General features: G+C 35.3%; 1 protein-coding gene across 1 annotated transcript; it reads right to left on the bottom strand.

Moving 5' to 3' along the window:
- Positions 1–5,302: 5,302 nt before the first annotated feature.
- On the bottom strand, positions 5,303–8,540 carry nppc (natriuretic peptide C). Its single transcript, XM_038291744.1, has 3 exons — positions 8,315–8,540; positions 7,190–7,484; positions 5,303–5,840 (listed from the first exon to the last, which is right to left on the bottom strand). Exons 1-2 carry the CDS (start codon positions 8,402–8,404, stop codon positions 7,212–7,214), a joined length of 363 nt encoding a protein of 120 aa, XP_038147672.1. The 5' UTR covers positions 8,405–8,540; the 3' UTR covers positions 5,303–5,840; positions 7,190–7,211.
- Between the last annotated feature and the right edge of the window lie 7,006 nt (positions 8,541–15,546).

The following is a 15,546-nucleotide window of genomic DNA, read 5'->3' as shown; positions in this document are numbered from 1 at the left end:
TCTTTATCACAGGAAGACACACATTTTCTGGGCAGCCACCCAAATTCGTCATAGAGAAATTTAAATCTAAACTATCATGTTAATGTTCCTCAATATGTCAATGGCCTTGCCACTAACAGCATCAACACTAATGGAGCTAAGTCCTAACACACTTGAATGCCGGAATCAAATTCTGGCATTAGCATCAAATTTGTTACAGTGGTTAACATTTATGTTGTACACAAATTAAAATGTGTCTTGTTTACAAATGGAGACAAGAGTTGCGCCCAGATACAACAGATTATATACAGGAGTTTATTCCAGTTTGTCCTAATAATAAAGAATAAATGTTGATTTGCTTCTTAGTTAAAAAACTAAAAAAACAAACAAAAAACCCTTACATTATAGCTAAACTCCTATTCCTTTACAATGCTGTAAAATATAAAATATATTTTTAACTAATGTCTGAATGTAAAAAAAAAAAAAAAAGCAAAGCACTTGAGTTTCATTAAATCTAAACGGTAATTTCTGTATTGTTAAGCTTGCATGCATAGAAATACTTGACATAGCAACTTATTTCTTTAAATCAAAACCTGTTTATACCAGATATAGAGTATTCATTTGAGGAGGGGTTTCAGTTTATTTGTTCACCACTGCTGTCTAGCTCCCTCTAGTGGTAGAGTAAGTTTTGTGCATGCTGTCATTAAAACACCAGAGAACAATGAATAGGCCAGGATTTTTTTAACATGGTCCTCAAGGCCCACTGTTGCTCATGTTTTCGATGTGTCTAAGCTGCTGTACACCTGGATGAAATTATTGCATTACCTCCTCAGCAGCCACAAAGGCCTGTAGAGGCCATTTATTTCCTATTTATTTAGGTCAGGTGTGTTGAGGTAGGGAGAAAATAAAACCATGCAGGGGGTCCCAATGACCAAAGTTAAAGATTCCTATCATAAACCAACCAGCCACCTATCAGATAAACATTTGGAGTGCAGGGTATGACTCTATTATGCCCTGGGAGCAGCTTAGATGCTTTGTGACAAAAAATGACCCAATTGTTTGTATTTTGCTCCATATTGCTCGACATCACAAAATTGTTGCAGATCTGTCACAAGCAGGGGCAGAGCTAGATGGGGGGCCGTATTCAAAACATTAATTTTTTTTGTGGTTTATTATACACATCAATATACTAACATAAATGATGATAAGTACAGAATTCATTCTCTTTTCAGAACTAGATTTTGTCTTATATGGGGTGAAGAGAAAATTATGTGTCTCTGCAAGTCATCAAGGAGTCTTCAGTGAAATCAAAGATAAATAACAATTTTAATAAAAACCTATCAAATAATCAATTTATGTAGATATTAGTGCTTGTAAATATCAATTTTATGCAGAATGTTTATTGATACAAGTAGGTAAGTAATAACAATGATGATTGATTTATGCCCCAAAACTCAAAACTGAGTTTTATCCACTATATACATTTTATCTAGAAATTACAGATGTTTAAATATATGTGTTTATTTGTTAGTAAAGGCTGTAGGAAAGTATAGTTTGTCTTCATTTTGAAAACATGGAAGTTGTACTCGTTAATTTTCCTGTTGGAAAAGTGTAGATTGACCGTGAGGTTCTGGTGCCTATCCGCTTTCGGCCACCTCTCAGTGTACACTCGTTATTGCCTGGCCACCCTTATAAAACATTTCTGGCTACACCTCTGGTCACAAGCACATTCATAATGAACATTTCCTGTTCTACAGCATCCCAAAACCATTAGACCGGGTGCTGGAGAATGGTTGTACAACATTCAGAGTTTAGCTTTGTGACACATATTTCTCTGAAAGTAGCCATCAGAATATGGTAAATGGGCAAAATATTTACAGCTTTAATAATTTATACTGAGCACTCAAATCAATTTCTAGTAGACATATATTCACCCAGTCAAAAGCATAAATGCACACATTCAGATACAAAGCCCCAGATCATGTGCCTGGATGTGCCATAATTTTCTTCAACTGAATAGAAACAAAACTGAAGTAATAATCTTTGGACCAATAGAGGAGAGATCTAAAGTTAGCACACAGCTTCAGTCGCTTCAGCTAGTAACCACTGATCAGGCCTGAAATCTAGGTGTAGTACTGGATTCAGACTTGAACCTCCAAAAGCATTTGAAGACAATTACAAGGTCGACTTTCTATCACCTGAAGAACATTTCCAGGATTAAAGGACTAATGTCTCAGCATGATCTGGAAAAACTGATCCATGCGTTTATTTTTAGTCGAATTGATTACTGCAACAGTGTTTTCACAGGTCTGCCTAAAAATTGGACCACACAGCTGCAGCTGATTCAGAACGCTGCTGCCCGTGTCCTCACTAAGACTAAGAAAGTAGAGCACATCACCCCAGTTCTAAAGTCCTTACACTGGCTCCCTGTATCTCAGAGAATAGACTTTAAAATACCTCTGTTAGTCTATAAATCTCTGAATGGCTTAGCACCTAAATACATCACAGACTTGCTATCAGTGTATCCACCCTCCAGATCACTCAGGTCTTCTGGCTCCAGCCTGCTTTGCATACCTAGAACCAGAACTAAACATGGAGAAGCAGCATTTAGTTCCTATGCTCCACTTATCTGGAACAAACTTCCAGAAAACTGTAAAAGTGCGGAAAGGCTGAGTTCCTTTAAATCAAGACTAAAAACACATTTGTTTAGGATTGCCTTCGACTGTTCTAGTTAAACAGTTCAACTAAAACATATGTTCTTTAGTCCAACTGTCTTTTTTGTTTCTGTATTTTTTATTTTATTTATTTATTTTTTCCTACTTGCTTTGATTCTGTTTTATCTTCCTGTATTTTAATCATGTAAAGCACTTTGTATTGTCTTTGTACTGAATTGTGCTATACAAATAAATTTGCCTTGCCTTGCCTTGCCATGAGTATGGAACGTAGATATGGTGACATGTAATAGGGGGTTAAGCTGAAATCATATCCACAAGCTACATCTTCTGATTTCAAGTAGGAATTTTCATCCATACAACTAATATTTCATTATATGTTGAAATCACAGAAGATCACCAGTTTCTCAAATTCTCAGATCAGCTATTACTGCATCAGACAACCGTGCAATGTTCTTAGTCAATTTAACCCCTCTTCTTTTCTACCTTGATGCCTGGTCTTATCTTCAGCAAGTCAAGTTCATAGGATTAGCCTGTTTGTTTTTTATGTTATGAAACAATTGATGAGGTCTGCCTCATAGAGTGACTGGCAAGTGCAAATGTAATGTTTAGGTATAATGAAATGGAGTTTGATGGGAACAAAAAATGAAAATCCTTCTTGACAGCGAAAACATTTTAAACAGATTAATGATTTCATCGTTAGAATTTTGAGAAATTATTTTCAATTACTTATGAAACCTGGTCTATGATATGTTGGTCAGGTCAGATTTTTATGTAAAAAAAAGCTTCTCTGTCTCAGTCCTACAAGATTGGAACGACCCTTTCTCAAAAATGTATACTGCAGCTTATTCATTATCACTTTTCCTCATAAAAATGCTTTTATAGACCTGACTTTATGTTTCCATCTTATTTCTTTGCTCCGAATGTTAGCTTCTTTGAACATAGTGCATATTTAGTATGTTTTTTCCATACTTTAATATTTTATGACCCTATCTCTTGGAAGACTCTTTTTTGGGATAGGTACCACATAAATGAAGACATTATATATTATTACTGCCATCATACAGAGCAGTAAAAGTGTGGCTCAGATCCAAAATCCCAACACATCAGCAATAAAACCCAGAAACTTAGGACTTGATCTTGTCTACCCAAAAAAATCTAAACTCCATATTTATTACACTAAATATCGATTTAATGATCAAAAGCATAGGAAGTTTTTGATTAATGAATAAAATGATTTAGGACCTCAATAGATCACTTTTTCACCATGTTTCTCATTGTTTTCTCTCAGGTTACAGTCTGTTTTACAATTAGCTTCTGATTATTACAGGAAGCATGAACGGTTTACTATTTTCCTCTCTGCTGTTGAGATAAGCAAAATCTTTTGCACAGAGGATTAAAGTGCACTCTTTTGAGGATTCCGATAAACTTTTTTTTTTTTTTTAACAAAGCGAGTGACTAAAACAAACAAACATAGTTCTGTTGTTCCAGGCCAAAGATGAAAGTTTTAGAGATTCTAAAAACTAAAAGTTAAGATGTGATTTGTTGATTAAATATTATATATTCAAATAAAACAATCTGAATATTGGATGGATGAGCCAAAAAAGCAGAAATAGAATATAAGTGTTTAAGAAAAGGGGAAAAAAATTATGTCTTGGTTTGGATCAAGTCTTGGAAAGTCATGGAAAATATGGAATTTAAGACTACCATTCTCGAATTTTGGAAAAGATAAAAGTAAACATGGACAAAAAAATTACAATATTAGCTTCCTGACTAATTAGCTTCCTGCATATCCCAATAGATAAATTATAGAGATCTAAATTTCTGAAACATTAAATGATTTCACAACAATCGATTTACATATATATACTAATAAAATGTACGCAACCCCCTGAAAAACTGCTAGAATGTTAACAGTATAGAAATAGGATGGGCGGTCAGATAGCTGGATGGATGAAATCATTTGTCTTTGATTTACCAAATCACAGCTGTGGTCCAACTTATGGATAGCTTTAAGTTACAGACAGAACCTGGAGATACATGCAGACTTAAAAAACAAACAAGGCTTAGAAACTCAGAGATCAAAGTTTTAAGCTAAAAAAAAAAATTTGTAATTTAAGATACAGTTAAATTAGCTTCCCAAAAAAGTGAAAAAGCCCCTTAAAGCTGCAGTAAGTCATTTTGGTCATCCCTGTCTCTGCCGAGCTACAGCCCTCCTTCCACGGCTCCTCCATCACAGATCCTACCTTCAACTTGTAAGCTAGTAAGCAAAGCCACTAAGGACTGCACATAAACAGCCATGGCACATAGAGAGCAAAGAATATGTTATGCACTGATGCATAGTTGCACCACATCTGCAGTCTTGAGCTTGATCAATGCAGTGTGTGGGCAGCAGGTACATGAGCTTGACACTGACATTCCACCTGCCTTTGATTAGATGTTTCAGATTGGGAGTGATGTTATTCTGCAAAAGGCTGTCTTACTACTGGGAGGAGACAGTTTTTGTTCAAATGAAAGATTTTAATGTGTTATATACCGCTTGCATTCCACCTGATGCAGAAGGTAATGTATAAAGATGTTCTTCACTCCAAATGCTAAAGGATCCTTCACTACTGCAGCGAGACAAACAGACACCCAGAAAAGATGGCATGTGCACATGGAAGCTCATTTTTATATATATTTTTTGTTAAAACATTCACAACGATATGAGACAAAAGTGAAAGGGAACAAAACAAAGAGTTTGCACCCATTTTCAAAATGTTACATAAATAACACTCAGATTTATAAATATCTCTTTTATAAACATATAAATATTTAAAACATAAATACATTTACGCAAGTGGGGATGAAGTACTTGAATGTACAGCAGCAGCAGCAGCAGCAGCAATAATGTACAGCTTTTGCGGTTTGTAGTTTTTACACCATTGTCCACAACGTCGGAGTATGCATCTTTGTTTGTATCTGTAGACCATATTGTATGGCATACAATGATGAATATATATTTGCATATTTACTATTTTTATATATATATGTATAGAGAGAGAGTGGTGAGGCTTCTGCAGCATTGTCTTCTCAGTCTTTTCCCATGCTTGCTGTGGGCAATTTCGTACCTAAAAATTTTCAGTTTAAAAATTTTCCTCAGGTGGCAACACACTTGGCTTATGTTGTCCAAACCCATCGTCCAAAGACCTAGAAGAAGAAGAGACAAGAGGAAAAAATGTCAGAGGGGCTGTCAGAGGCAGGTTCTTAAACACATTATCATTCTCTGTGTAATTTCAAGTGGCTATTCATCAGCTGCCCACTTTCTGGGGGATTTCCAAACATGCTTGTTGGTTTTAATCTACGTAAAAACGGTAATCCTGGTCTCTGGAACTGCAAATATAATACAAGCGTTCTCATTTCTGGGTGTTAACGAGTGAGAAAGACTTCATAGTTAGTCACAGACTCTCACGTCCCCATGCTGGATCTCACTGATTCACCACAACCACAAAAAGGCCTCAACCCTCAGGACTAATTGTGTGTCACCTTAGCTTCCACATTACTTCATTCCATTCAAAAACACAGCCCCTTCCTTGTGTTTGGTCAAACCACTTGGGTTTGGAGAAAATGTCTTTCCCAGAAACAGCCTGACCACTGCAGGGCGCTTCATTTTGAAGACGGCGCATAAATGTGTGCGTTTGTCCACATCCCCACTTCCTTCATCCATCCCTCCTTGTCGTCTCCGCTTCCTAAACATGATGTATGCTGCTGTTTTTCCCAGTGAAGCAGATGGGATTGTTCATGATTATGAGCAGAAACACGAGAGTTGACTTCCTAAACACCCACAGGATTGCTACCAATACGTCACTCTACTTAAGTTTAAGAGGACTTTCCTACAGGCAGTCTGCATCCTTGCAGTAAGTATTAGACCTTCAGTTGAGGTTTGATGATTTCTCCTTAATGATTTTGGTAATTTAACATATGATTATTGTAGATCCTTCGTATCGTAACACTAATCCATGTATGAGGCTGTTCAATAGCTAGGATTTGTATGCACAATTATGATACATCCCCTACTAGAGTGTAAATTCTGACTAATTACTGATGTGAATTAAACTAGAATTAATTGCAAAATGCAAAAAAAAAAAAAAACATGTGTATTGTTTCTTAATAAGTCTACACTCTGTATAGTTGCCTCACAAATATAGATATGTTTTTCTCTGACTCAACTATGAATGCAAAACACTTTGGACCCTGATAAAAGGTTAAACATGTTACTTTTTTTTTTGTTGTAATCATTTTTTTCACCCGGTACCTTTTAATTTTTAATTTTTAAGAAAATCTGTCAAAAGACCTCTTATAGAACAGTTTTCAGCTTCAACTGTTCTTGTATGTCAACAACGTTCTTGAGTTTCTATAGGGTTATACAAATGAAATTCAATAACAATTTTTTTTAATATATATATTTCTTTTCCTCCTTCATTTTTCCACAAGCAGTGCTTTGTTCTAACGGGTTTCTATCGAGGAGGTTGCTCTGGCAGGATGCCGGGAGGACTCACCGTCTCTGCGCTGCTCCAAGCCCTAGCAGCCCATTCCGCTGATGGTCCCTATCCTGTCCATCTTGTGTCCGAAGCAGCCACTCCGCGAGGTGGAGCCTGCCTTCTTGCTTCCAGATTTGTGCCTCCTCGGTGCGGGCTGGTCGTTGAGAAGACGAGCCCACATCCCTCTGGCCTTGGTGTCCATGCGTAAATCACGCAGCAGCCTCATCCTAGAGCGCACAGCGTCTATCCGCCTCTCCCTCTCATCCGACTCCAGAATCTCCGCCAGCTCTTCACCCAGCAAACTTTGGAAGGACTGTGAGATGAAAAAAAGAAGTAGAAAATCAACGAATTCCACAGATTATATATATATATGTTTTAGTTTTGATATCATACAACAAGACGACGTAAACCTAGTCTGCTGGTTTTTAATGCTGCGGATGGATGCTACACGTTTAGAAAATGTTCGAGGTAAGCCTCAACTTGCATTATATTCAAATAAGAAAGGAGAAACACGTCCATATCCATCAGGGAAAACAGGTTCAAAACCAGAATTGTATCCGCAGATTCCTTAAATATTGCAGTGATTTGATCAGTGTTTAATTGAAACCTCTCCTGTTGCATCTAGGAGCTACTTTCAATTTCATAAAGCGATATTACGCTCTGAGAAGATTCCCAGACTTGGAGACAGGTGCATGTAAATGGTAGCCTATTTACGCTTTATTTTTGCATCAAATCCATCCGGCCTTTTTTCTTTCTTTTTTTTCCTTTTTGTTAAAGAGACCTATGACTTTACAAGTTATTTCAAATGGCGTATTTTTGCCTCTATTATAATTTGGCCTTTGGCACAAAACAGCTTTAGTTGTCTATATTTTGACTGGGGAATAAATGTAAAAGGAAACTCTGCCATCTTCTCTTGAAAGTTGAATTCAGCGCCTCTCGGTTTTAGAATATTGCGGTAACGGCACATGTTAAAGGTAAATGTGATCTTAGAAATGTTAGAAGTAAACAACTCAAAGAAAAAGCTTATGCGCAAAAATGCTGTGGGAAGTTTTCACCTCTTGGTGCGCCTTTTTGCGCATTAATCAAAAAGCAACTGTTCATGTTTTGGAAACATCTGTACCATTTCTGACATAATCTGCTTACCTGATGGGTTTGAGTTAAAGGTTTTGCTGTCATCTTTTCTGAAAGCAGGCTGACCAAAAGTCCACACGCAACCAAATAGGACAAGTTCATTCTGTCACGTCTTTGGATTCCTCTACTCTTCTTCTCTAGAAAGATGGAAGATGGTTTCACTCAGTCAGCCACTGGATAGGATTGAGCGTGTCCTTTACTCCAAAGCTCTTGAACTGCTGTTCTAACTCCGCACATCTCTCAGCAGCTGCTTTATAGCCAGCCCTCAATGATGTCACCACAACCTGCGTAATGGCCCTCCTAGCCAATACTTTTGTTTTTGCTACCTGCATTTGACTACGTCATGTCAGTGCTTAATTTAATTATACAATGCTCTGGTCGTTGGGGCTTTACAGGAAATGATATATCGTTTATTCCCTATCAACATCGTCCTGCGTCTAACTTTTGAAACCAAAGACGATTACAAAGACTGCGCGTCAAGAGTGACTCCGGGTTTGGATGTAAGGGACCCAGAAGGATGATTAACTTGGTTTAAAGCTGGTCCATGAAACACACACTCTACCAGTGGAACTTATAAATCAAGTTTTATAAGTTGTGTGACTTCATTTAATAAATTTAAAGGATTTTGCACTTTGAACACACCATTAGACCAATTTGTTTTACATTTTGGAAAGAAAAATAGGCATTTTAAACAAATTACAAACAAACACATTTATCCACTACATAAATAATAATTCACTAAAGGATTCAACAACAGTTATGCCTACAACAGGATATATCTGTTTCAAAAAACTTAAAGGGTGTTAAAAAACAAATATTAAAAAAAACAAAAATAACATATTCAAAGTGATGTGATGCTTTTTTTTTGTCTTCTTGTTTTGCAGCTCCTTGAAAACAAGATGTTTCATCTCAAGGGGCTTTCCAATAATAAATCAATCAATGAGCTCTTGAAAATGTATCTTTTTTTTAAAGTGCCCCACAGCTCTTCAGGCAGCAATTTTCTTACACTCTGAAATAAAATAAAGACTCCTTTATTTTTTAACCCAACTGCACTGGCTTACATTGCGGCATTGATGTAACAACAATAAAACTACGCATTTCCTAGATGAAAATGCAAAAATTTTGTCAATAAACCTTATATGGTATTAAGAAATTCACTGGTGTATATTTTTGTGGCAAAAATTATAAAGACGACTATTACGTCATGCCAACTTTTTCTCTGACAAATGTTAACCACAGGACTGAATAGATACTAACAACTTTTTCCTGTAATATTCTAATGATGCAATCATAGGCTTTAAAGTTTTTTTCCAGGTGAATGCAAAAGTTTGCATTTAAAATCTGTTATTGTGTTTTTTTTTCTTAAATTTGAGGTAGGGATACATATTTAGAAGCTGAGTGATACAAGAAAGCAGCTTGTGTTAAGTAGTTTATTTCACTGCATATTCATTCAGGGAATAGTGCAGGTACACCAAAATATGAGCTGAAGTGTCAGGACAGGCAGGAACCTGTTTGGAACACACAGTGGCAGCATTTACTGTGCTGACAGGGGAAAGTTTGCAGACATAATTTTAGGTAACAGAATAAAATGCCCAACAGGTCAGAAAGAAATCCAAGTAATGCAGGTTAAGCACAGATTAGGTAGATTTCAATTAAGTTAAGATCATACTAAGTTTTTTATAAGTTGGGATGGGATATATATGTATATATATATATATATATATATATATATATATATATATATATATATATATATATATATATATATATATATATATATATATATATATATATATATATATATATATATATATATATACATACAGATTTAATTGTTTTTCATGTCCGGCGATGCACTGACGAAATGTCCAGGCTGTACCCCACCTTTCACCCAGACTGAGCAGAAGATGGGTGGATGTTATTTTCACATTGAACATATTTATTTCAAATAAAAATAGTTTTGCTGTGATAAATTGAATGTTAAAGACAAACATCTCTCAGCGCTGATATTAGAATTACATGGAGTTGTCAATGTTTAAATTCTTTGTTCACCATTGATTCTGAATATCCTTGATTATATGGAACAGTAAGAAAGGTTTCGTTTAGACTTGCATGCCCATCCCTAATTATAAATACACAGGAACAAACAGCAGTGTGTGCTCGCATTTATACATATTGCCAAAAACATGTAAATCTTGTATCAAATGTTTTGCATTGCTTTTGTGGTAGTGTAGCTGCTACCAACTCTGCAGAAACTTGACAAACTCTTTGCTCTCTGCCCACTATGTCATCAAGGGACCCTGCTGTGTAATTTTATTTGGCTTAGCACTTGCTGTAGTTCCTAATAGCTTTTACTCCATCAACAGTTAGACTGTGGGAGATTTAGTGGTTTTCAAAGGTAGTATCCCATCATGGCACCACACTGGAATTCTCCCAGCAATCCTAATTTGGAGTGGTTTGATAAATCTTAGGCCCACTCCTTATGTCAACAACCACTACCCCTTGTTATGTCCACTACCCCTATGTGCAAAGAAGAATTGGGACATCACTACCCTCACGGGAACACACAAAATTTAGAGGTAGGGCTGAAATGTAGGGCTAGAAGGTGTATGGGGTTGGTCCTTAGTATAATAATTTGCTATAATTGGAATTGCAGAAAAGCAGAATCATATTTAGTGTGAAATGGCAAGAAATGGAATTAGATTGAATATTTTTTAACAAATGCAAAACCTGTAAAAATCTGTAAATGTCATTTGAGTGTTGTAGAAATCTTAATTAAAAAAATATCTGGTATACTTTTATATATAAAGAGTGTAGATTGAAAAAGTTATCAAGGGATTAGTGGCAGTTGGCCAGCGTTCATTTATACGGCATGGATTAAAAAATAAGAAAAAAACAAACAAAGCAATGTCCACTAAAAGGTTAGAATTAAAAAAATTAACTCATTGGACAATATTTTTTGTTTAATGTTTTGAATTCCAACACAAAACCAGAATCTGGTGCATTTTCAGATACTTTATACTACATTCTGCATGTAAGGGGCAGGACTGCTCAATTATTCTTTTTTTAAATTCATTTAATTCCCATATATGAAGCAAAAACAAAACACAACAAAAACAACAAAAAAAAATTAAACAGCCATGTTCCAATGTGCCTAATACAAGTTTTCTGGCATATTTATGTTTTTCTGCTTATTCCTGCAAGTAGAGTGAGCTTCATTCTAACCAACATTATTTAACTGGTTCATATCAACTGACACTTTTAAGGTTTCTATAGGTCATAAGAGAGAAAAATTGAATTGTTTGATAAATATATTTAGTTTTTTGGGATTTTTTCCCCCAAATTTTGTGACTGAATGGGAGAGTTTGAATGGGGATGGTTGCGACTTATAGCAAAATTCTCAAGGCTCTTAAATATATAGGGTTAGGGTTAGTTTTCTTATATGAGGCATCTGCTGACTCCCTAAACCATGCCTTATATTTAGTTTTTATTATAAAATATGAGGTTAAATATATCATTAAATATTTTTGTGGAAATTTGATCAATCGTTTTTGAAACTTTTTTGATGACCTGCAAACATCATACTGCAGCAACTTTGCAGCTAATGCATTTTATGTCACCACACTTGCCAGTGCAACTAGTAAAGGTTCAGTATGCCTCACCAAATTATCACTAATACTTACTATGCACCATTTTTTACATCCAGATTTGTACTCACCTCAGGTTCTTTCATTCTTTACTGCTGTGATGGGACACATGCCGGACCACAGAAGTAGAGTGGCCCTTAAAGCCTCCATAATGAGCTCTGGAAGAAGATGAAGCTTCCCATCTTCACTAACCTTAAGGTCAGTATCTGTAGTGGAGATGCTTGCTCTCTTACCCAGGTAAATTTTTAACCTCGACATTCAAAAGCTTCTGTTTAAAGAAAAAATGTCGGCCAAACATTTCTTTCTTGATTACAAATTAGTTTATTTAAAATTTTAACAAGCAAGTGACGCACTTTTCCTAAGTGCCACAGCTGCTGTCTTACAAGTTTGTTTTTTTTTAGTTACACGATTTTCTCAGTGACATCACATAGTTTGCTGAGAGTACTGATGTTGTTGCCTGTTATTCATCATTCTTGCTCTGCCCTAACAAGAAGAAATATTCTTATACGCTTAATTTATAGTCACTGCTTTTTAGCTTTTATGTGGCTGAAATTAAATTAAGCTTGCTAACTTACTTGAATGTGTATAAACACAAACCTAAAGAGGCACAAGGTCCTTTACTGAGTGTGTATGGAAGGGCTCAGTGTCTCGGCTTCTCCTTTAGTGTTTGTGTTAAAACTACAAGCCAGTGATGGCCCTATAAATAACATTTTTATTACATGTGTAGTTTTAATGCATTTTGCAAAAGTGCTCTGAGGGCTTAATCATTTACTGTAAAATGATTGAACCTGTACTTTTAAATACACTGTCTAATGGGCACTTGAGCTTTGTGAGTGAATTTTGTTTTCAGTTTTTATTCAATGAAGTTGTTCTCGTCCACTTGATGCAAGGACTTTGGGTTCATCAAATACTTATCTGTGAATGTGTTTTACTGTCATTATTAACAAAAGCAAGTTATTTTTAATATGCTTGAGATTATATTTTCAGATTTTACTTATTGTATTACATCCTGGTCTGTTTTGACAAATGCAGTGTTACAACCATTGAAAACTCTCTACAAACAAGTTCTAAAAATTCTAAAAATTCAGCATTTTGGATCAGCTGAAGGCTTTTAACTACAGTTTGTGGACTTCCGGTTAGTAAATAATTACAATATTCCAGACTTGAATGAACAAATGCATGGAATAGTTTCTCAGCATCACCCCTGGACAGGACATTTCTAATTTTTGCAATATTCCGCAGATTAAAAAAATAACACCAAGATTTTTTACTTTATTATCTGAAGTCAGTTTAATCCCATCCAAATGAAGTGACTGACTAATCAGCTTTGTTTCACTGATATAAGAAAAAAGATAATATATATTTTTATATTCTGTTATCCTGCTGTTTCTTGCCTGTTCCCAGGGACGGATGAAAATGAGCTAGTAGCTTATCTGGTCTGAGCATTTGTTGTGCGTTTCCCTAATCAAATAAATCATTTTTTAAAAGTTCAGGATTAAAATTACAGTACAAACTATTTTGATTTCAACAGATTACAGATTTTTCTCCTAATGTGAGATGCTAATATTCTTGCAGGTGAAGAATGTTTACCTTAATATGCTTAACTTTGTGTTTGTGAAGAACAGCAAAGGATTTATTTAGTTAATCTATCCACTGTTTGGGTTATTTCAGCTGCTCCCATATTCAGGGGTCACCACAGCGATTCATTAAAACTTGCTTACAGACTTAGTAAGGTTAAAACACTTCACCAGGGGGACTAATCAATCTTTACCCCATTAATAACAGTTTCAATATTGGTATGATAATATTTCCATTGCAAGCATGTAGTTTGTAGACTAAAGTTTATAAATTGACAGAAGCAAAGAGAGTTCTCAGATCTTTGCCAGGTATCATCTTTAATTGTTCTAAAACACGTAAGGCATTTCTACATCTCAATTGGTTGGTATTAAGTAAGTTTCATGCAAGAGACTAATAAAAGTTTGCATGTCATAGGCTTATGCTGGTATGAAAGCATGTGAGGTGAGATCTCCTGGAAAATCAATGGAAACCTTTGTAATATTATTTCAGTGTCCATAGCAGAAGAATGAAATAACCACAAACGGAATAAAGTCATATGAAGAATATAGTTTTATTGCTTCTTCCAAAGCATACTCTGGTGTCTTTATTGTAATTCCATAACCAAAACATACAAATGAGTTTTGAGGAGACAGAGAGTTGATTGAATAGCGGAAAAGGCTTAGTCACTCCAAACAGTTACAATAACTTTAATTAGTACTTACATGTTACCCCTTTTTCTTTTTTAATCATTCCACACATTCCACAGGACAAACGTCAAGATTTGAATTGGTAAATGGGTCTAATCTTTTAATTGGCAAATATGGACAACTTTGGTAAAGAACTGCATGTGTTTAACTGTCTGCCAAAAATACCCCCCAAAATTATAATGCATAATTTTCTTTCCTAATTGCTTAAAGTCTTAATCAGGGCACAATCCGTATCCGTACATAAATAAAAAGGCTTTAGGGTCAAAACCTATTGTTACGCTTATTTCTTAATTCATTCTCTACACCACAAAATATGTTGTTTGGTTCTTTGGTGGTTTTATTTTACAGCTGAAATAACTCAAAATGCACATGCACAAAGGCACAGATGTCACCAACATTTTGGCTGGTAATTTGTCTGAGGAATTCTAAAGCCTCTGATGTCATTATTTAAAAATAATCAAAACATTCAAGTTGAAGTTAAGTAGAAATTATATTAAAAAACAATTAAAGGTGAAAAAAAACAAAAAAAAAAAACTGAGGTTTGTGTTAATATGTAGGAAAACACATTTCCGAGACATGACTATTTTGGATGTATTGAACAAATGAAAAATCATAGTCTACAATAAAAGAGAAATACAAAGTACAATAAATCAGACTCTAGGATCAGTTTCCTCCACAAAAAGCAACAATTACTGAACGATTTAGCTTTGAAGGAAGCTTATAAAACCACACGTGGATTTTCTATTTTGAAGTAAAGTTTTGCTTGTTCCACATATCACATTGACATCAACATACAGTAGATCAATGCCAAGATTTGGCATTTTTTTTGTTATCTTTTTATTATGCATACAACCTGAAGCCCGAGCTGTATTACAGCCATTAAAGTGAATAACATTTAGGTTTTAAAAGCAAATAGTTCAGTGTTTACTCCATCACCACACATTTGTGGTGACTGGAATAGCTCTTTTAAAGCCACTGTACGGCTGGTGTCCCACTTACTCAGCCTGTGTAAAGTAATCCATATTTGGGGTTTGGGTGGCGCATGCTCATCAAAACCTCATGGAAACAGGACTGTAACGTGCAACTATATAATCACATAGGGGGCTTGCAAGTAATTTGTTTGTAAATGTCCTTCAGCTAATGTCACTGTAAATAAATACGTATCCACTAAAACACTAATGCAATTTTTCTATAATTAGTTTTATTTTGAGGACCAGAATTCTTCAATATCTAATTTATGAGTAAATGTAAAAAAACAAAAAAAAACAGGAATGAGTCATTTAAATTATTGGTCATTCATTAACACAAGTAAGGAAAACTAAGGAAAATGTGT

This window comes from Cyprinodon tularosa, unplaced genomic scaffold (assembly GCF_016077235.1).
Source record: "Cyprinodon tularosa strain WSP-4 unplaced genomic scaffold, ASM1607723v1 ctg30, whole genome shotgun sequence".
Classification (NCBI taxonomy): domain Eukaryota; kingdom Metazoa; phylum Chordata; class Actinopteri; order Cyprinodontiformes; family Cyprinodontidae; genus Cyprinodon; species Cyprinodon tularosa.
This window is presented reverse-complemented; position numbering and strand designations above follow the sequence as displayed.